General features: G+C 42.6%; 2 protein-coding genes and 1 long non-coding RNA gene across 3 annotated transcripts in view; 1 reads left to right on the top strand and 2 right to left on the bottom strand.

The window, feature by feature from the left end:
* dgke (diacylglycerol kinase, epsilon) overlaps positions 1 to 5,867 on the top strand; it is a 12,309-nt gene extending 6,442 nt beyond the window's left edge. Inside the window, exons 9-11 of the mRNA XM_012882637.3 lie at positions 726 to 853; positions 978 to 1,089; positions 3,260 to 5,867. Of these exons, the coding sequence (XP_012738091.2) occupies positions 726 to 853; positions 978 to 1,089; positions 3,260 to 3,490 (471 nt within the window). The 3' untranslated portion in view covers positions 3,491 to 5,867. The remainder of the gene's footprint in view (positions 1 to 725; positions 854 to 977; positions 1,090 to 3,259) is intronic.
* LOC110366382 (E3 ubiquitin/ISG15 ligase TRIM25) lies at positions 5,720 to 21,869 on the bottom strand. Its single transcript, XM_036137121.1, has 10 exons — positions 21,755 to 21,869; positions 21,008 to 21,617; positions 14,056 to 14,151; positions 13,743 to 13,976; positions 13,465 to 13,633; positions 13,345 to 13,371; positions 13,082 to 13,141; positions 12,727 to 12,918; positions 8,208 to 8,243; positions 5,720 to 6,917 (listed from the first exon to the last, which is right to left on the bottom strand). The coding sequence occupies exons 1-10, from the start codon at positions 21,820 to 21,822 to the stop codon at positions 6,772 to 6,774; spliced, it is 1,638 nt and encodes a 545-aa protein (XP_035993014.1). The 5' UTR covers positions 21,823 to 21,869; the 3' UTR covers positions 5,720 to 6,771.
* On the bottom strand, positions 15,532 to 16,326 carry LOC118563161. The gene is made up of 2 exons (XR_004931059.1): positions 15,833 to 16,326; positions 15,532 to 15,626 (listed from the first exon to the last, which is right to left on the bottom strand). It is a non-coding gene; the product is annotated as an uncharacterized LOC118563161 (long non-coding RNA).

Genomic DNA, 21,869 nt, shown 5'->3' with positions numbered 1-21,869 from the left:
GATGTTTATTGCAATCGTTTTATGACCCAGCTCTAAGAGGACTGCCTTTAAAGTTTTCAACTTCTTTTCAAATCGGCACAAATACGATTGAAACTACTAGTGGAGTGATCCCAAACGCGGCAGAAGTGGTTTTGTTACGGTTAACGCAGGCTGACATTAAGCCTCTGGAATGAAAATTTGGGAACTATGCTTAAAAGCCAAATCCTTGTCATAAAAACCAGCCACAGTTTAATTTCAAAATGTCAAACCAGTTTAAACTTGTCCAAATCTGCTAAAAAGACAACGCCTCCAAAACCTGTTATTTCTCTTTGGAAACCCAGGACCTCTACATAGTCTGTAATGGCACAATACATACATAATAAACAGCTCCGCGTCTTTCAGACATCCTGTTTGGCCTCAGGTGTTTCACTTGTTTTAATAAAACTCACTGATACGGAAATTACAACAGCCTGGATCTAAACTGACCTTCCAGCCTTATTGGAAGAAAACTCTCAACACTGAGAGGACCGAGCCGTCTATGAACCATCTGCTTTACATTTCCTAAATATAGGTTCATCTACACAGTGACTTTTGTTTCTGAGATTATAGTAAAGACTTGTGGTGTAGCTGTTCAGTCGTTTAAAGGTAAATGTTAAAAGAATTTGATACGGTTACCAAAGAGGGATGGATCATGTCGGTCACGTAAGTTTTGTAACCTCAGCTCTTTGTCACGTTTACCTCCGCAGCTGGAGTTGGACGGGGAGAGGGTGGCGCTACCGAGCCTGGAGGGCATCATCGTTTGTAACATCGGCTACTGGGGAGGAGGCTGCAGGCTCTGGGAGGGCATGGGAGACGAACCCTGTCCCCCGACTCGGTGAGACCCGCTCAGGCCGTAGATGTGACTCTGGCAATGGCGTGTTAATTGTGATAATCTAAAAAAGGAAGAAAAAAAAATGCTGTTTGTTGGGGCTTGTGTGACTGACACCTCCAACCTGCAGGCTGGACGATGGGCTGCTGGAGGTGGTGGGTGTGTTTGGGTCCTTCCACTGCGCTCAGATCCAGGTCAAGTTGGCCAACCCTGTTCGACTGGGACAGGCACACACTGTCAGGGTGAGGCCAACACACACACACACACACACGGAGCTTCCTGTTTATCTTAAGGAGGGGATATGCAGAAAGACTACGAGGGAATCAAATTACTTTGTACTGAGATTTTGCTTCCATGCGGCACTTGGGAATCTAATTTTAACTAATCTGATTTCACACACGCTACTCACCTCCTGGATGTGCTCAGTTTGCCTGCTTTGCTTGTCAGCTGCCTCTCTGTGATTTTGCTTTTTTTTTTTTTTTTGTCACACTCGCAACTCCCTAAGCAATAATCCACAGTATTCACTCAGAAGGGTACATTTCTCTGCAGTGGACGAATGCTCACAAGCAACTATAACCATAATTTTACCTAAACTGTCTCTCTGCGGTTCACCTGTAAGTCCATTTGCTGAAAACAACATTGAATGGTAGATGAAGGACGTAAACTGGTTTGTAGTTACCAAAACCGTTGCTGCTGTGATGTACGTGACAATATCCCGTCTTCCATTTAAAGCCCCATGCTTTGGTTTCCTGGGGTAAACCAAAGTTTGGGGTATTTGGGTTTTCGTCTTTCCATCTGCTTGGGGCTATTTATGTAAAACAGCCCCAATAATGTATGGGAAGTTGTGAGTAAAAACTGCATTACCACTCCAGTCCAGTGGGTGGCGGCAAGAAGGCAGCCGTAGAACAGACAAAGGCAGAGAAGTTGTATTCGTATTCTGCCACTCATGCGGACTCAGGAGAAACAGGGTTAGGGTTAGCCCCTTTTACACCACCCCAACCCTATTTTTCCTCAGCCATGGCAAGAACGACAAGGACGTTTTTTAAGTATCTCAGACTTTTGATCGCAGCAAAATATTTTTTTATATGCAGTAGGTTAAAGGCTATACACGCTGGGAAGGTCTCCTCTTCTTTCTCTGCCACGGAAAGCGAGCCTGCTCCGCACGCCTATGCACACACTCTGTTTAAAGTTGACTCAAAACACCGAAAACATCCAGCCAAGATTTTCACATTTGATATCTGTTATGTGCAGATATTCCTCACAAATGTAGCAAACGCTTTATATAGTGACTTTTCAGCTGCGACAAATATGATCCAGTCTGCGGGGAATCACAGGCCAACAACCTTAATTTGTCACATAATAATTTTATGTGACAAATTAAGGTTACCAAATCGCTAGGTTTGTAAACTCCTCACCTCCTTACTCTACCCTTTTGGCAGACAGTTTTTCTTGCTGCACGCAGCCCCGCCCCCTCAACAAGCTCTGGGAAAGCAGAGCAAAGTACAGGGTCGCTTGAAAGACCAAAGCCCCGGGAAAGTAAAGCCCCAGGAAAGTGAAATTAGCCGGGTAAATATGTATGGAAACGCTACTCGGGATTTGAAAAGCCCCAGGCTTTTGAGTGGCAATGAAAGAGGAGCTAATAATTTACTTTAATGCAAATGGTTAACTTGATGCAAACTTGGATGGTATGTTTAAAAGGTTTGTCTCTGAACCTTCTGTAAAAATTATTTTTGAATTGACAAGAAATCGTTTAATTTAATGCCGTTTCACACCTGGCCCTGACAGCCATCTTGGGCGAGGTGAGGCATTCACGTTCAGGTGTAGGCGGACTCGTGACGGTCTCCCTCTGACTGCCATTGGGGGCGGACTTGGTCACTTGTACCTGCATTTGTCGGCTGTGTGAACACAACCAGTCCTGAAATACACAAAAGGACCACTCTCTGACATGACGTGATTAAGGCTGCACCATATTAGGAAAATGTGCTGTAATGTTGGTGGTTTTAACAATAACAATGTGGCTTTTGATGAATGAATCATTAAAAAGGATTTCTGTCTTTCCACTTTAGGCTCATAGTGATCCCAGATAATGAAAAGTCTGTCCAGCTACTGGAAAAAATGTAATTCATTATTTCCAGCTCAGACAGAGTCTGAATACATAGTAACGTTTATTGCAATCTTATCCAGATAGTTCTGATTGATATGGGTATTGCCATATATTATCGATTTTAAGATACATTGTAATCTACGTGCCAGATAATTTTAAAGTGTAGAAGTTTCAATCCTCCTAAACCTTTAGGCTTTTGTAAAGTTTTTAAACTGCGTGGAGGTTTAGATTTGTGTGCGTTAACGCTTACCTGCAGACCAACAGTATGTTGTATTCTCACACCTGGGGTGTTGATCTTCGCCCTCCAGCTGGTTCTGAAGAGCTCCACGATGCCCATGCAGGTGGACGGCGAGCCCTGGGCTCAGGGACCCTGCACCATCACCATCACCCATAAGACCCAGGCCCTCATGCTGTACCACAGCGGAGAGCAGACGGACGACGATGACGATGACGACGACGAGTCCAGCACCTCGGAGCCTGAGAGCCCGGCCCCTCATGACTCCCCCAGACGCCAGTGGTCGACTGCTTTGCAAGCGTGATGCGCCTCGGGCGTCACGTGATCCTTTGGTTTCAGTTTCTTCAGTCTCATTTCACTGGTCGATCACTTGCTGTGCTTGTCTCCGCTTCATACATCCTTGTGATCCTCTTTTTTTTTTCCAGCGATAGGTTCGCATTTCTCAAATATTTTGCACAGCTATAAACTGTTTAGAGTCCTCTTATGTTATTAGTCCATTATCTTCAAACCCTCGTTTGTTGTAACCTAGAGCTCAGGCGTTTACCTTCTGGAGCAGTCAGGAGGAGGCGAATATGTTAAAGAAAGCTTTCTGTTTATTTGCACTGATCCCTGGAGTCTATAGATAACTGTGCCGTATTTATTGTGCTTTATTTAAAACTGAGTGTTCCTTTCAGCGAGCCAACTTTACCACACTGTCCAGGCCCTCTAAAAGCCATGTTGAAACCTAGAGCAGGCCATGAAGCTGTGATACAAAGATTAGTCCCGTCACATAATGATTTTATGGTCTAAATTAAGCACAAAAACTCAGTGAGCAGTGGGTTGACTTGTAGAAGTATTGAAACAAACATCTGTTAAATTCAGATTCTCAGTTTCTCTCTCTAGCATCCGTTGCTGAAACCTTTAGAAGTGTTTGCCAAAAGATTCTCGGCTCTGAAAGGAAGGGCGGCGGCGTGACGGTAAACACGTAAACGTATTCTTGCACCTGGGACCTTTCCTACGTTTAGTCAGGTTACGATGGGAAACCTCGTGTTTTATTGGGTTTCCAGGTGATTAGACCGACACAGGGCGGTGCTGAACCGTGAAGTGGAAGGGAAACGATGCAAGAATATAAGAAGTGGGGAGAGCCTTTGTATTCAGTAGATTACCCGAGTCAATACGTTGTAGAGGCACATACCGTTGTAGCTGATGTCTTTTTGGGCTCCGTCTCTATTAGCGCATCTAGAAACTAAACTATTTGCTCGCTCTATGAAAATGTCTCTTTAATGATGTTCTCCAACAAACCTCTGAGGCCTTTACCGAACAGCCGGATTTACTCAGATTAAATTACACACATGTGCACCTTTTAGAATCTATATAATAAAATGTATAATTAGGTGACTTTTGAGAGACTTTGTTTCGAATATTAAAACCAAGTATCATTTTCCTTCCCCTTCAAACTTGTGTTGGCCTATCGGGTACGACCACAATAAGATGTTTTTAAGGTTGTGGTTGTAAAAGTGGCAAACCTCCCTTTAGCAAGGGACTGGTTCCGTTTAATCACCGGACACACGATGCGTCGGTCTATGTGGGGTCTGGACTGTGCCGTCGGCGGATACTGACATACAGACTTGGTTAGGGGTCCTGCAGGAAACGGGCCCACCTGTCGAGGCTAACTTAGAAAGCACTGCCAAGTAAATATGGAGCAACTTTGCTAGCATGTAAAAACTTTTTTTTTTTGTTTCCTCCCCCTCGTCATTGTAAATTGTTTACATATTTTGTGTTGCGCTTACACTGCCCAGGACGTAGCGTCTATACATGTTACAGCCATATGTTATGCAAGCAGTCCTTTAGCATTTCATGTTTTACCTGCTATCGCCACAAGGTGGCAGGCTGAGGGCAGTATTTAGTAGCTCTTTGCAGACACTAGATCAGTAGTTACAGCACTGTTGCATGTACCTTCGTGTGGCGTTCAGGTGACGCCGTCGCTCCGGGCGTCTTGGTCGGACATCCAAGTGCTTGCAGGATTACTGTTGCTCCAAGCCATATTGGAAACGTCTGTGGATCGTCTCTTTTTAAAAGTTTGCTACGGCAGCCTTTAAAAGGTTGAACAGGATCAGCCGTCAGCCATGATTATGCCTACGCTTAATGCCAACGTCCTCTTGCTGGATGACACCCGCTTTACCTTTTTAATGTGCGTTTACCAGAGGTTTGTGTTGCAATGGAGCATTTTATGTGGAACTTAAAGAGCGTAGGATTCCCCCCCCCCTCTGGGCTTAGAGCCCGTTTCCCCCGTTTGAAGCTGATCTGACCGAAATGTTTCATTGGGGCAGAACTGACATTGTTGCTTTGGCAGAACGCCCTCCTGTGCATTTTGGATTTTTGTTTTTAAAGCGTGGCTAGAAAACAGTATTGATGCAGGAGTTAAAAAGTCATGGTGACAGAAAAGCTGCTTCAGCTTTAAAATCTAAAATAAAACTCCTTATAAGAATCTATGGTGAATATGTTAACCACTAAAGGAGCTCCCTGTTTAACACAAACCACAAAGAAGCAAGAGTTTAGAGGAAAACAAGCTTTTAATGCCAACAATCATAGGAAATGGCCGTTTACAAAACGTGACAAGAACCAATTTTGATTTAAATGAATGTAATGAGGTGTAATGTTTGGAATTTGAAGACATTCCCATAAATATTTTCATACATAAACCAGGTGTGAGTGTTTTTATTTAATTAATGGGGGGGGGGGGGGGGGGGTGACGAGACAAGAGCACTATGAACGGTAATTGTCCAATAAATATGCAATTAATCATTCACCATTTTAACTTGAATGACCGCTTAATTGTCCATTTCCTCATTAGACTCCCAGTCCTTTAGAGTTAACCATGCAAAACTTATTATGCATGTATGATGATGATGATCAAGTATGGTGCAAACGGGAGATTTATGACGATAGACAATGTTTAACTTACATTGCCTCTTCTACACCAAGCAACAACCATACTGAAGAGAGTTGTCAGCATGATTTGTTAGCATTTGTACATGGTGCATTCACTGACTGGAAAAAAAACAACCCTGAGTTTTTTAGTTTCTGCCAGTCAAGCTAAAAAAAAAAAGTCTGATGCTAGTTAACAGCGGATTCTTCCCAGCGTCTAGAGAAGATTCTCTTAAGCTCCTTGTGAAGGTTTTTGACTACTTTGCTCCTTGGCTTGGGTTGTACATAAACTGCAGACTTACAAAACAAACAGGAATGTGACAAGTGAACTTTATGAAGACCCCTGCGGTGAGTAGATAAGGTGGGAAGCTCTGAACGTTCCTAACCACTAAAAGAAGATCCCAAGAATCTGGAAATATTTTTGTGATTGACAAACCGACCATCGGTCTTCCACTCTATTTTTACAAAGCGCTGCTCTCACCTTTTTTTAAAATCACATTCAAGGTAGCAAAACTAGAATAATATTTGAATAAGTCAATGCGGACTAGTTGGTCCATATTGGGAAAATATTAGTTGAATACCAAAAGCAAAACTTTAAGCAAACTGTTGTAATTTATCACCTGAAAACATTAGTCCTGTGTGTCAGGTCTGCTAAAAAAAAAAACCGGGATCCAATGCCTACTTATTTTTTCTAGGATGTGGGTTGTGCCCGGCCCATTTCTCTGATGGTGGATGGCTTTTCGGCTTGTCCTTCCTGGCAGAGTCGGGTCCTTTCCCACCAGGCTTCTGTCCTCCTTGTGCACTCGGTGGCCTTTTGCTGTGTTCTGAAACAAAGTGCAAAGCTCTTTTTCATCCTTTGTAGCATGATGGGAGGTGTGAGTTTTGCCAAAAACGCTGAAGTGAAACGCCTGAATCTACGAACACGGTTGGGTTGCATTGGAAGAGGTCCAAGAGCAAACCTTAAAAAAAAAAAAAAAAAACCCTCTTTTTATTTATCCAAGTTTTCGTGAACTTCGCCCTGAGCACAGCTAACTAAACGGCCTGAAGCACGGTCACCGCCTGACAAACGTGTCCAGTAAAAATAGCTGCGTGCTGAACTCTGCAAACTCATTAAAAGTCGAGGCTGACTGAAAACTAAAATATGCAATAAATTCACAGATGTCCACACCAGAAAAATTTATCTGTTCAGAAGATAAACTGTTCAATTTACTTTTAAGTGACCGACCAATACAAAGTAGTGCACGGCTGAGATGTCCCAGAAAAGAAGAAGTTTTCTTACAACTTATTTTTCCCCCACAAATGAAAATCTAAACAGTGCGGCGTGCATTTTGTATTCAGCGCCACCCCGAATCAACCCTTCTGTAGAATCACCTTTGGCTGCATTTACAGCTGCAAGTCTTTCAGAGCATGACTCCACCAGATTGCTCGTCCACTGGCTGAGTTTTTTACCCGGTCTTCGGCTCAGTCACATTGGATAGAGAGTCTCTGTGAACATGGGTTTTACCAGTTGTGGGTTCAGGGGATGTGAAGGGTTAGTTCTCCACATGCAGCTTTTCACATGTAGCCCAAATAGACGTTCAAAGCTCAGGATCTGGTTTTTATAACCCAGTTCTGCTTTAGGTGTCTCCACAATTCTCCCCCTGACCAGTCTGTGTTCTTTGGCCTTCGTTATGGGCCTTTGCAGAACAGCTGGATGAGTGTGGGGATTAAATTATACACGGTGGACTCTTAACCAATCGGGTGACGCCTAAAGGCGATTGGCTGCACCGACTATTGTTTAGAGATGTCAGAGTTAAGGTGGCTGAATGCAAATGAATGCCAGACTTCAGACCTTTACATAAAAAAATAAATAAATGAAAACCATGTATTCTTTTTCTGCCACATACCACTGTGCAACTTACTGTTGGTCTTTAACATAAAAGCGTAAATGAAATGCACGCAAGTTTGCGATTAAAGCGACAAAATCCTGAAAAAGCCCATGGGCCACGCTCACTATACCCATTAAATTGAACTACGGCCGCGTCCCGTACAGCTTGGACAATATCTGACGCGTTCCTATTGTCTGCAGTGGTGGTGAATGGTGTTCGTGTTATCAGAATACAGAAATGACTTACTGTGAGGGGGTTGGTGCCCACCATCAGCCTTCTTGTCTGAAAGAAGACACAAACAGTGAGATATAAAAGAACTGTGGGCTGTGATTTCACCGTCCTCAAGCCCTCACATCACAATCTTCAGCACTTTGATTGAAAGTCCTAATTTATCCAAACCAAAAAATATGATCTGTTCAGTCTCCCCCACCTCATTAGGCTTGTTCTGTTCTTTTTCTGTAGCACGGATTCATTTCTTATGTTCTCTTTCACCGTTTTCATATTCATACACCCCCAAAGTGACGAGTGAATTTCTCCATTGTGAGATCAATAAAGACTATCTTATCTTATCAAAGCCTGGTATTTGGTAAAAACTCCCGCAGTTTACGAAAGTTTTTTCCCATTTAAGCAAGTAACACACGAGCATTAAATGAACAGAAAGGAATGTTGTTGTCCAAGTCAGCCTAAAACAAACATAATATTTATTGACCGTTTTTTCTTCAAAAGCAACAATAAAAGGATCGCCCCACCGATCCATGAGCCTCACATGAAAACTGTCCAAAGACAACAAGCTGATCCATGTGTCCACTGGGCCATAACCCTAACCCTAAAAAAGAATTATATAACCAGTTCGAAGAAATAAAGACAACAAATAATCAAAAGGTCTCGTAGTTACACTACAGGTCCTGACATTTTTATTATTATTTTTGGTTTAAAGACGTAAGATCTTAATCTAGTTGTATGTAAAAGCACCATTTCAGCTATTCTAAAATATATTGATACTAAGTTATGTAGATCTGATATCCTCAAACTGAGATAAAAAATTAACATTAAATAAATTGAATTTTAAAAACAACAAGAAAACCTTTCTGGTATAATATGGTGTTGTTTTTTCCTCTTAAATAACTCCAGCAGGATGCTAAACTTTTGCAGAAACTAAACTAATGTCAAAATTTATTTATATAGCACTTTAAAAACAGGTGTAAAACTGCACCAAATGCTGTACAAGAACAATAACACAAAACAGAGTATCAAAACTCTACTTCAAATAAATGCCAAAGAATAAAAATGAGCTTTGAGAAGTGATTTAAAATGATTTAGGCTGTGGACAGATCTAATTTGGAAAGCTAAACTAATTTTTCTGACAAAAGACAATAGTTGAATTAGACGGCATTTTAGTTTTTTTAGAACCAGAAACAGCAAAACGTACCAGGACTAGTCCGGTCTTCCACCTGTAGCCCTAAAGTTGTCTGGGAACACGATTTGTTTCTTAAAATCTCCATACCCCCCCCCGGATTCAGTTTTCTCTCTATGCTGGTTTTATTTTCTTTGTCGTCAGAGTTGTGACAGCTATTTTCATTTTAGTTTTGGTTCAAACAAGATACAGCCCTGAGCTGAAATGTATCTGCATCGACTTCTGGCTAAAAAGCTATGGAGGACCAAGTCTTCCAGATCTAAAAATAAATACAGAAATAAATAAATGCTCAATAAATAAATAAGCATACAATTAATTGCCACCAAATTAATAAATGTAGGTAGAAATTAAATTATACAGTAAGACATAAATGTATACATCTCTTTTAATTAGCTTATTCTTTTATTCGCCTTTGTAATAATTACCTTATTTATTTATTGTGCGTTATAATCTTCAACTTTATTTATTAATTACTTTTTTTTTTTTAAGTATTTATCTTTGTGCATGTTATAATATTTTTGTCTGTTTTATTCTTCCTTTGTATTTTTTTACCCTATATATTTCTGTGATGCTATTTATTTCTGCCTGTCGCTTTTACATTTCTGCCTGTCCTTTTTACATTTCTGTATGCATTTCTGCCTCATTATGCAAATGAGGAGGGGCTGTGTCTTAAGGGCTCAACGTCTTCCCATTGGTTGGTTAGCATTTTACTGCGTCGGTCAAATCTACATGGCTTTTCCCCGCACTAAAGCTTAAGTAATGTCAAACTCATCAGGCAAACGTTCAGTGTCCGATCTCTTAAGGAAAGCTGCTAATAGACTGGAAGAATTAGAACGCTGTACATTTGGGATTTGAATGTTTTTCTGAGGTTTCAGATTCGGTTTTTCCAGATCAGTAACTCATCGGCGGATGATTTCTTCTACAAAACAGACACCTCTCCGCAACCACAGCAAGGGAGACACTGAGCTACAACCATAGTTTCCTCAAAACGAGTCTCCCATCGCGCCGGGTGAATTACATTGGACCCTATGCAGAGCTCGCTTGATAAGAAAATACTGTAGTTGATTATAAAAGGCACAATATGAATTATCAGATTCACATCCAGGCAATAAAAAGCACTACAGATTATCATTATTCTATCCATGTTGGTCTAATTTGTGAAGGAGGCGGAGTTTCATCAAGCCGATCCAACATTTCCCCCTCAGCTGCAACACTTGGGGTTCATGCTGCGTCTTTACGCATGATCCAGCACCGCAGTGAAGTTGGTTTGAATTTGGATATTGGACATTACAGCTCCGCGCAGTCAGCGGGATCTAGCTCATGGTTAATCCGGTTGAGGGACTCCGATTTCGGCCAGCGTCTCTCAGCTGCTCCCTCCTCCCACACGCGGTGGTGCAGTTAGAGACCGTCAAAAAACTTTTGAACCAAGCTCTCTTGAGAAATAAAAATCAATAAATGTATTATCTTGTGACCAGCTAAGATAAACTAATATAAATTGATGCCAATAGATAAAAATCTGTAAGGCACATTTGTTTTTATTAATTTTTAAGCTATTTTCAATTTTCAAGACAAAAATTTGGACTTTTCTTCAATAGCTTCCAGGTCATGTGACCCACTCACTCAAATTCTTTGTGAAATTGTTCTACTACTTCAGCCAACTATTGTCTTTGAATAAATCTTAAAAATTGAAAATAGCTTAAAATGGAATAAAAACAAGTGTGCCTTACAGATGTTATTTAGTGGCATGATTTTATATTAGTTTTGTCATAGGTGGTCACAAAATACGGAATTTATTGATTTTTGTTTCTCAAGAGTGCTTGGTTCAAAAGTTTTTTGACGGTCCCTAACTGCACCACCGCGTGTGGGAGGAGGGAGCAGCTGAGAGACGCTGGCCGAAATCGGAGTCCCTCAACCGGATCAACCATGAGCTAGATCCTGTGGAGTCAACGGGACTTTTATAATCAACTACAGTATTTTCTTATCAAGCGAGCTCTGCATAGGGTCTAATGTAATTCACCCAGCGCGATGGGAGACTCGTTTTGAGGAAACTATGGTTGTAGCTCAGTGTCTCCCTTGCTGTGGTTGCGGAGAGGTGTCTGTTTTGTAGAAGAAATCATCCGCCGATGAGTTACTGATCTGGAAAAAACGAATCTGAAACCTCAGAAAAACATTCAAATCCCAAATGTACAGCGTTCTAATTCTTCCAGTCTATTAGCAGCTTTCCTTAAGAGGTTGGACACTGAACGTCTGACTGCTGAGTTTGACATTACTAAACAATGCTTTAGTGCGGGGAAAAGCCATGTAGATTTGACCGACGCAGTAAAATGCTAACCAACCAATGGGAAGACGTTGAGCCCTTAAGACACAGCCCCTCCTCATTTGCATAATGAGGCAGAAATGCATACAGAAATGTAAAAAGGACAGGCAGAAATGTAAAAGCGACAGGCAGAAATAAATAGCATCACAGAAATATATAGGGTAAAAAAATACAAAGGAAGAATAAAACAGACAAAAATATAACATGCACAAAAATAAATACTTAAAAAAATAAGTAATTAATAAATAAAGTTGAAGATTATAACGCACAATAAATAAATAAGGTAATTATTACAAAGGCGAATAAAAGAATAAGCTAATTAAAAGAGATATATACATTTATGTCTCACTGTATAATTTAATTTCTACCTACATTTATTAATTTGGTGGCAATTAATTGTATGCTTATTTATTTATTGAGCATTTATTTATTTCTGTATTTATTTTTAGATATGGAAGACTTGGTCCTCCATAAAAAGCAGATGTGCAAATAAGAAAATGTTCGAAGCAGTACACGCCTGGGTACTGTCCCATTTGTTTAAACTCACTGCAATAACCAGATGGAAATGAATAGGAAACTATAAAAATTAATTTAAAACTATCTTCTGGCCAATTTGGCTTTTATTATACCAAATCCGACTAATCGATTTATGTCTTCCTTTTTGTTACATAGACAGAAATTAAAGTAAGTTAAAAGTATTTTCACAACTTGCTTTTATGTCAAGTATTTCATCTGGGATTTGACCAGAATTCAAAGTGCAACTAAATACAAGCTGTCAAACATGCTTGTAAAACCAGATGGCCGGCCCTGGCATTGTAAAAAATGAAAATGTAAAATGTTTGCTGCTGGCGGTTTTACAGCATGAGCTGAGAAGAGGCTTCACTTCACTTAAGTTAAAGAAAATAAGTAGTAGATATGTTGGTTCTGTGCTTAGCCTTTTCACATTCATTTTACTTTGTTTCCCATGGCTATAAAGGAGTGGAGTCATTTAGTAAATTATTGAGCGTGGGACGTTTGGGTTTTATGTCACTCACGTGGCTGCTGTCCAGGGAAGATTAGTGGCCTGGAGAAACCGGTTGGCTGAAACGGTTGTGGGTTCCATGTTGACTGATTATAAGTAGGAAAATGGAAGGGTTTGTAGATATCCTGGACAGGTGGACGGCCAGGACTGTGGGACCTGGGTGGAGGTCTGTGCTCCGGGGGCTTCTGGGATGCTGCAATAGACGCTTAGGAAAAAAATGGAAAGAAAATAGTGTTGAACTTCTGCATTTTTCTCATGTTAAAACCTCACAGCTCAATGCGTTTCATTAGGAGGCACAGAAAGTAGTGTCTCTATGACATAGAAACCCAACAAGTACACAGACAACAGTCAGTAAGAAATATACATACAAAGCTCGGTCCAGGATCTAGTATTTTCTCCACCTGCAGCTCCTGACGAAGGAGCTTGCCCTGAAAAAGACAAAGCATGTTTAAGCTCTAAAAATCTGTCACAACAAACATTTTTCACACTGTTGCATTAACAAAGCTCAGACTAGGGGAAATTTGTCCCACGCTTCCACTTCTAAATATAAAAAGATAAGTTGCTGCACATGCATCTATGAAACAGTATCCAGAGCTTATTTTGGTGTTTTTCCCACATGAAATCAACCCACCAGATGCAGCTGAGTCAGTGTTCAGTTCTGTAAGGAAATTAAACATGACTGGCTTTATTTAAACTTGAATAAGAGGACAAAAAAAGAACATTTGCCATTTTAGTGTAGCTATACATTTACCTGGTTTAAGCAGTGGTAATCTGGCCTCGAAAGGCTGAGTGAAAAGCGTCACCAGGTTCTCCTGCAGGATGGCAGCAAAGCTCTGAGCAGCCGTCACCCTTTTAGAGTCCAGGTTAATTCGAGGGAGGTGGGGCTCAAACTTAACCACCTTGGGCAATTCAAATGAAGCCTGTGAAGAAAAAAAAGGAAAATAATTGTAAGGATTTTATTGCTATAATTATAAGGATTTAGCGAGAACAACGTAGTGCTACAAAAAGAGAAAGTTGGTTTATCCCCACCTGAAGAAAGGCTGGCGTTTGCACCTGACTCAGCAGGTTGTTGATCTCCTCTCTGGCTTTATTCATCCTCTCGCTGTTGTCTGTGAACTTTTCTGTGAGGCTCCGGAGTTTGTTCTGACCAGCCTCCAGCTCGCAGTCCACCTCGTGCTGGGCCAAGTGTTCGTCCTGAGCCAGCAGCTCAGCTATCTGCTGGTACGCCGCAGCCAGCGCCATCTTTCTCCGGCTCGCTGCGTCCTGGACCACGGCGGTGAAAACGAGCAGGCTGACTCACGGCATTTTTCGGGAATCGAGACGCGCAGAGTGTGAACGTTACCTTCAGCTTGCCCTCCAGCTCGCTCATCTGAAGCACGATGTTATCAGTCCTGTCGATCTTTAGGTCCAGTATGCCCAGCTTGTCTCTAAATTCAGACTGCGGAGGGAGGAAGGAACGAGACGACGAAATGAAAAGGTCAACTCAAGACACAGTGAATCAAACGTGTTCCATCATCTGTTGCCATCTCACCAAGGGTGCTTTTTTTCATCACATCTCACAGACTGCAGCTATCCAAGGCCTGTCATATGTCTGAGTTTCATTTGGATAATGGAGCAATGACGGCTGACCAGCACAGAGTCAGCCACAAAATGTCATTGCTTAAAGAGGCTGGCTGTTCAGAGAGCTTCAAAGTATATTAGTAGAAAGTTGTGTGGAAGGAAAACGTGTGGAAGAAAACAAGAGCACGAACAACAAGGATAACTACAAAACTTGAAGATTGCGAAGCAAAGCCCATTCAAGGCTATTTACTAGACGGGGAAGACTGCAGCTGGAGTCCGAGCTTCAGGAGCTGCCAACCACACATACCAGTACATCGCAAAAAATGTTAATATCGCGTAAATGTACAACGTTTTTTGCCTGTCCTCCAACCCCATTTTAGTTTATATGAATTTTGTTTTTTTTTTACCTAGGAGTGGCCAACTTTCTGTTATTCCTATTTCAATTTGTCAATCGTACAATTCAACCAGTCCAACCAACGACTGAAGACAACATGCTAGACAGAGGGGGGCAGGTCACCAAGTCACACATTCGTGGCCTACTTAGTATTCATAGACGGCTGTGGTCAACGTCGCTAGCGCGGCATGGATGTTCTGACTTATTACCAAAACAAAAACACAAGAAGTGACAGAAGAGCAAACGGGAGCGAGCAAGAAGTGTCAAGGTTTTGTTTACTGATGAACTCAGGACGCACACACGGGACTAAAAGTTTGAGTCTTTATTGAAGGAAGTATGCTGGGTGGTGAATGATGAAGATCGGAGGTTCAGGACTGCAGAAGGTCAGGGATGAATGTGATGGCAGGAGCTGACGGCCCGGAGACAGAGAGTCCACACTTGCTAGGTGCTGCTCGGCTGCAGGCCTCATAGCACTCAGGTTAGCAGTTCATTGGAGACACCAGGGCACAGAGCTGAGCTTCACCAGGGCGGCTAGTCAGGTTAGCAGAACTTGAGAGACACCAGGGCACAGAGTTGAGCTTCTCCAGGGCGGCTAGTCAGGTTAGCAGAACTTGAGAGACACCAGGGCACAGAGCAGAGCCTTTCCAGGATGGCTAGTCCAGTTAGCAGTTCTCTGGAGACACCAGGACACAGAGCAGAACCTCTCCAGGAACAAACAGTGAACAAACAGTCTTTAGAGTGACTGGCAGGACTAACCTTAACAACAGGAGCAAAACAAAGCTTCCAAGGCAAAACGGGGACTGGCATGGAGAGGTGTGGAATGATGACGGCCCAGTGCTGAACTTCTTCTTCTTCTTCTTCTTCTTTTTTTATGGCGGTTGGCAAGCAACTTTTAGATGTGCATTACCGCCATCTACTGGAATGGAGTGTGGATCGGGACGCTAACTTTAAACACCCCCCTCAAAGCAAAACAAAAAACAACTTATATCTTTTCTATCAATTTAGTTTTCTTGAGATAATTAATTAAATAACTTATATCTTTAGAAGTAGAAATTTTTCCTAAAATATCTTGTAAATTTAACTGTAATTTATTTTCTTGTAACCGACTAACTAATTTCCTTCTCTCAACAGAATATTTTGTACAGAACAACAAAACATGTTTTACCGTCTCTTCTTGACCACAAAAATCACAACTTCCATTTCGATGTTTTCCTATTTTAAATAAATTACTGTTTAACCTTGTATGTCCAAAACGCAACCTAGATATTACTGTTTCCTCCTTTCTATTTCGTCCTGTTCTCCTCATTGCACCAACTTTTCTTTGAATACTGTACAGCCATCTACCAGTTCTATCTTCCTCCCACTGTCTCTGCCATCTTTCCTTAACCTTTTGTTTAATAATAGATTTGATTTCTTCTTTACTAAATGGAACTAATATATCAATAACACTATATTTTGAAGCTTGTTTTGCATATTTATCTGCCAACTCATTCCCTCTTATTCCTATATGTGACGGTATCCATGTAAATATAACTAATAAACCCATTGCTTGAATTCTATAAGTTATTAACTGAATTTCTAATAAAAGATCCGGTCTACTAATAGCGTGATTATTTTTCAATGAATATAATGAAGAACTTGAATCAGAACAGACTATGCTTCTTAATGCAGTGCTGAACTGAAGGCAGAGGGAGGTTTAAATAGAGCACTTCACAGGTGGAACAAGGGTCTGGCTAATTGACTGGTAAATGATATCAGGTGTGACTGACTGCTGAGGAGGTGCAGTGGAAATGACAGAAAATAACTAATGACTGAAAACAATAAATAAAGTCAAACCTAACCCAAAAGAGATGAAAAAATGAAAATAACAGAAAAACAAAGCCAAACCAAAACTCTACCATGACATTACCCCCCCCTCAAGGCCGAACTCCGGACGGCCTAACATTAAACAAAACAAACTACAAAGTGACCGAACCAGGGTGGGTGGAGGGAAGGCAGGATGGCGGACAAGAGTCATAACCAAGCTGATCGAACCAGGGTGGGTGGAGGGAAGGTAGGATGGTGGGCTAAAATCAAACCAAAACTACCCACTAGGGCGAACTAAAAGGGGGTTCTTAACAACCCCTGGTAAACCAAACAAAGGGCATCTAACAGATGTTGGCAGGCTAACATCGCCACAAGGCAAAACAGGCGTACGACAACGCCAGAGGGAAGAACAGGCGTACGACAACGCCAGAGGGAAGAACGGGCGTACGACAACGCCAGAGGGAAGAACGGGCGTACGACAACGCCAGAGGGAAGAACGGGCGTACTTAACGCCAGAGGAAAGAACGGGCGTACTTAACGCCAAAGGGAACCGAGAACAGAGGACGTCCTAACACGCCGGGGAACCGAGAACAGAGGGCGTCCTAACATGCCGGGGAACCAAGAACAGAGCGCGTCTAACACGCCGGGAACACTAAATCTAAACGCCAGGAATCTAAACACCAGGGAAACAGGAACAAAGGGCATCCTAATACGCCAGGAAACAAGAGCGGAGGGCGTCCTAAAACGCCAGGAGACAAAGGGCGTTCTAACACGCCGGAAAAACACGAAATCTACAGGGGTCAGTGGGCGTCCTAACACGCCAGGAAACAAAAATACCAGGAACTAAGGGCGTCTAAATTCCAGAGAATGGAGAGCGTCAAACACGCCAGGGGACTAAGAGCTAGGGGGCCAAAACAAAACTAAGAAGCGCTGGGACCTAAAGAGCGCTGGGAAACTACAGATCTAAACCAAAAACTAGAAAACCAGGCATGAACTAACCTATAGAACAAAACCAGAAGAACTAGGGTAGGGATAACAAAAGAAAAACCGAAGCAAAAAACTAGGAAAAAGATCGAGACATTCAAGAAAAACTATAAAACTAATGCAAAAACCAAAACAAAGAAACCAGGACAGGAACGGGTAAACTATTGTAACACTAGATCACTAAAGCTAGAACAAAAACAAAAACTAAGAGAACAAGGCAAAAAACTAGGATTCTAAAGCAAACAGAAATAACCAAAGCAAAAACCGGAAGACTATAGGCAAACCTGGAACACCAGAACAGAGGTGGAAAAACAAACGAAAATAGAAACTCAAGTACTCAAAGAAAATACAAAGAACCCCCTAAATAACTCTAAAAACCCCAAAAAATCCTAAGTAAACCAAAACTGAAATCGAGCCCCAAAAATAACAAGGCACTGGCCTTAAGGGCTCAGGCAAAAACGGCTGCTAAGCAAAAAAGAAAAGTCTTCGTGGAGGTCGTCCTGGACGAGGCAGGCGGCGGAGCAGCATTGCCCGACTAAACCCTCGAGGAGGGCGGCCCCGACGAGGCAAAGTCAAGCGGCCCGGAGACCGCGGTCGGCGGCTCCGGCCGAACAGGAAAGTCAGAGACGGGCGCCGTGGTGGACGGCCCCGACGGGGCAGAGTCGAGCGGCTCGAAGTCCGCAGTCTGCGGCTCTGGCCGAACAGATCAGTTGGAGGCGGTGCCAAGCTACAGGTCTCTGCGGAAACCGAGGCCAGAGGCGGGTCCTCCTGGACCTCCTCACGAGGCTTGGGTGGAGGCAGGTCCTCCTGGACCTCCTCACGGAACTTGGGCGGAGGCAGGTCCTCCTGGACCTCCTCACGGAACTTGGGCGGAGGCAGGTCCTCCTGGACCTCCTCACGGAACTTGGACAGAGGCAAAGCGGCTCCCTCGGAGGCCTCGGGCTGAGGCAAAGCGGCTCCCTCGGAGGCCTCGGGCTGAGGCAAAGCGGCTCCCTCGGAGGCCTCGGGCTGAGGCAAAGCGGCTCCCTCGGAGGCCTCGGGCTGAGGCAAAGCGGCTCCCTCGGAGACCATACTGAGCCCGGTTCTGCCGGAGGTTTTTCCTTCCCGTTAATGGGTGGTTTTTCTTCCCACTGTTGCTTCATGCTTGCTCAGTATGAGGGATTGCAGCAAAGCCATGTACAATGCAGATGACTCTTCCTGTGGCTCTACGGTTCCCCAGGAGTGAATGCTGCTTGTCGGGACTTTAATGCAATCAACTGGTTTCCTTATATAGGACATTTTTGACCAATCTGTATAATCTGACCCAATCTGTATAATATGATTGAACTTGATTTTGTAAAGTGCCTTGAGATGACATGTTTCATGATTTGGCGCTATATAAATAACATTTAATTGAAGGTTAATTAATTACTGCTTAATTGCAACTGGACACAATGGCTGGGGTCATTGATCCCAAAACGATTGTGAGCACAGTTAAATCAGAAGGGGATCAAATACTCCACTGTATATAAAAATCATCTTACCCATAGAGACACGATGTCACATCCTGTCTAAGGTTTTGCACCGGTTCACAAAAAACAATACTGTACTGCATGCATGTTGTTTTGCAATCTTCAACATCAAACTAATAGACAACAAGGTGGAGCTAAGAGGAGCTGGAAGACTGGACAGCAAACATAAATCGTCCGCGGCATCTAAATTTTTGTCATGAGGGCCAGAATTTTCCAGTTAAAATTTATTTTTAATTAAAAAAAAAAATTCACCAAACCCTTTTGTGGTTTTTATTTGCAAAACATGTAATATTTTGAAATAATAATAAAAATATATATAAAAAAAGGGTACGATAACCTTTTTTTTTACTTTTAAAATAAAGTATAAAATCTAAATCGCTTTAAATAAATAGTCTTATATTGCTGAAAATGCTTGCTATAATTTGATGAATGTGTCCTAACCACTCACAATAAATTAAGACAAAAGCAAAAAAAAGATGGGTAATAAAACAGACTTATCACTTCCTATTTTTTTCATTTTATTTAGGTAGATCTTTAATTGTCCGAGAAAATCTTGCTCCGTTGTGCCTCTGTATGTACCGACAGGCCAAATTTGTCCCATTCTTGCATTGTGGCTGGGGATGCACAAAAATCACTCCAAAAAACAAAGAAATAAATCACTCAGAGGGCCGCGAAAGGCCCCCGGGCCACACTTTAGACACCCCTGGTCTAAATGGATGACGCCCAACCCTTGATGGTTTCTTTTATTGCTGTTAAGGTAAATTAATGCAACACGTGACAGAGAGACAGGGGAAGAAAGATAAGGACAGAGTAAGAGAAATGGCAGAGACAAAATATATAGACAAAAGTGACAAAACCCTACAACCAACTGGTACCAAAAAAAAGAAAAAGGCTTATCTGAGGTGCCAAAATAAACGAAATAGAAAATAAACCTGCATGAAAACCAGAGTAAATGTGAGGAGCACGAGGCAAACATGGAGTTAAAGGGAAGTCTTAAAGGGGAACTGTTGTTCTTCATAGTAAAACAGTGACATGGACGGCGCAGCAATGTGCAGCAAAGACAAACAAACACCAGCGCGTCAGATCAGGGACATTCTAAAACGCTTAACGTGAAAAACGCTTAACGTGAAAAAGCTTAACGTGGCTTAAGGTAGGAAAACAACGAGGAATCATCACCAAATTTCGCATGGCCATATCTTGTCATGAAGACTTAAGCCTGTCAAAAAGAATAAACCGAAATCCAACGATTATAGAAGATATCTCACATTAACGTTTTCTTCTTCATTGGTGCCTATGGCTAGAAAAAGGCTTAACGTGGTTTAATGTACCTAATCAACGATCAATGATCACCAAATTTCTCTTTCATATTGTGTTCGATATTTTTATAGTTTTATGTGCTTATGAAGAGCAATATGAGAGAGAAATTTGGTGATCACCGAACGTTGTTTAGGTACATTAAACCACATTAAGTGTTTTCATATAGCCAGCCTCTATATACTTAATGTCATATAACGTCCATAATAATTGTACTTTGGTTTTAATTTTTGATAGTTTCATGTGCTTAACAATATATGAGAGAAATTTAGTGATCACTGAGCGTTGTTTAGGTGCATTGAATTGCGTTAAGCTTTTTCCTTTGCCTCAATGAAGCAGAAACGCTTAATGTTAGATAACGTCCATAATAATTGGACTTTGGGTTTGACATTTTGACAGTTTTATGTGCTTATTAGGAGCAATATGAAAAGAGAAATTTGGTGATCATTGATCGTTGATTAGGTACATTAAACCACGTTAAGCCTTTTTCTCGCCATAGGCGCCAATGAAGAAGAAAACGTTAATGTGAGATATCTTCTATAATCGTTGGATTTTTTTTTTTTTTGACAGGCTTAAGTCTTCATGACAAGATATGGCCATGCAAAATTTAGTGATGATTCCTCGTTGTTTTCCTACCTTAAGCCACGTTAAGCTTTTTCACGTTAAGCGTTTTAGAATGTCCCTCAGATCACATCAGTTGAGCCAAAAAGCCAGAGCCCACCCACCTCCTTCTTGCTCCTCTGCTCCTCCGGAGAGGTGAAGGAGCAGCCTCTGTGGACCTGCTGCAGACACAGGCTGCAGATCAGGCGGCCGTGGTCGGTGCAGAAGTGCTCCATCAGCTTGTGGTGCTCGGTGCAGACGTGCTCCGACAGGTCCCCCACGGGCTCGGTCAGCTGGTGCAGGCGGAAGGTGGGGTTCTCCCGGTGGGGCCGCAGGTGCTCCTCGCAGAAGGAGGCCATGCAGGTGAGACAGGTCTGGGACGCGACCGCCTCCATGCAGGTGTCGCAGCGGACCACGTCGTCCTCCTCTTCCTCCTCTTCCTCCTTCTCCATAACCGGGCCTCCCTTGCCGGACCTCGCCCTGAAGGTCTCCACCACGGTGCTGAGGACCGTGTTCTTCTTCAGCTCCGGCCTGGCCTCGAACATGGTCCGGCACTGGGGGCAGCTGTAGGAGTCGCCCCAGGAGGAGAGCAGGCACTCCTGGCAGAAGTTGTGTCCGCAGGGGATGGTGACCGGGCAGTCAAAGGTGCTCAGGCAGATGCTGCAGGTCAGCTCGTCCTCCAGGCTCATGAGGGAGAACCCGCACTCCTCCACGTCGGCCATGGTGATGTTGACGCTGTGAGGGAGAAACGAAACTTATAAGCTCGTGTGTCCAGGGCCGCGCGCGGAGACGGTGAAATGACGCAGCAGCTATTCTCTCCGAGCCAGATAACAACAAGTTACTCATGCCATGATCGTTATTTCTCCACCTACCTCCTCTGGTTACTCCTGCCAACTGGAAGGCGTTTCCTTATTAAATATTTTATTTGTCTGGAGCGCATGAGCCACGAGTTAAAGCCACTCCCACCCCAGTCCTCGGGTGGGGGGG

This window comes from Fundulus heteroclitus, chromosome 5 (genome assembly GCF_011125445.2).
Source record: "Fundulus heteroclitus isolate FHET01 chromosome 5, MU-UCD_Fhet_4.1, whole genome shotgun sequence".
Classification (NCBI taxonomy): domain Eukaryota; kingdom Metazoa; phylum Chordata; class Actinopteri; order Cyprinodontiformes; family Fundulidae; genus Fundulus; species Fundulus heteroclitus.
Note: the sequence above shows the minus strand (reverse complement) of the source record. Positions and strands in the feature narration are given on the sequence as shown.

What these genes read in the sequence shown, in the direction of transcription:
- LOC110366382 (XM_036137121.1), bottom strand. Translation starts at nt 21,822, where the DNA reads ATGCGCTCCAGACAAATAAAATATTTAATAAGGAAACGCCTTCCAGTT. An exon ending in GGCAGGAGTAACCAGAGGAG is followed by an intron (nt 21,618 to 21,754) that starts GTAGGTGGAGAA and finishes TCTCCCTCACAG; the next exon opens with CGTCAACATCACCATGGCCG. An exon ending in ATTACCACTGCTTAAACCAG is followed by an intron (nt 13,372 to 13,464) that starts GTAAATGTATAG and finishes ATTTCCTTACAG; the next exon opens with AACTGAACACTGACTCAGCT.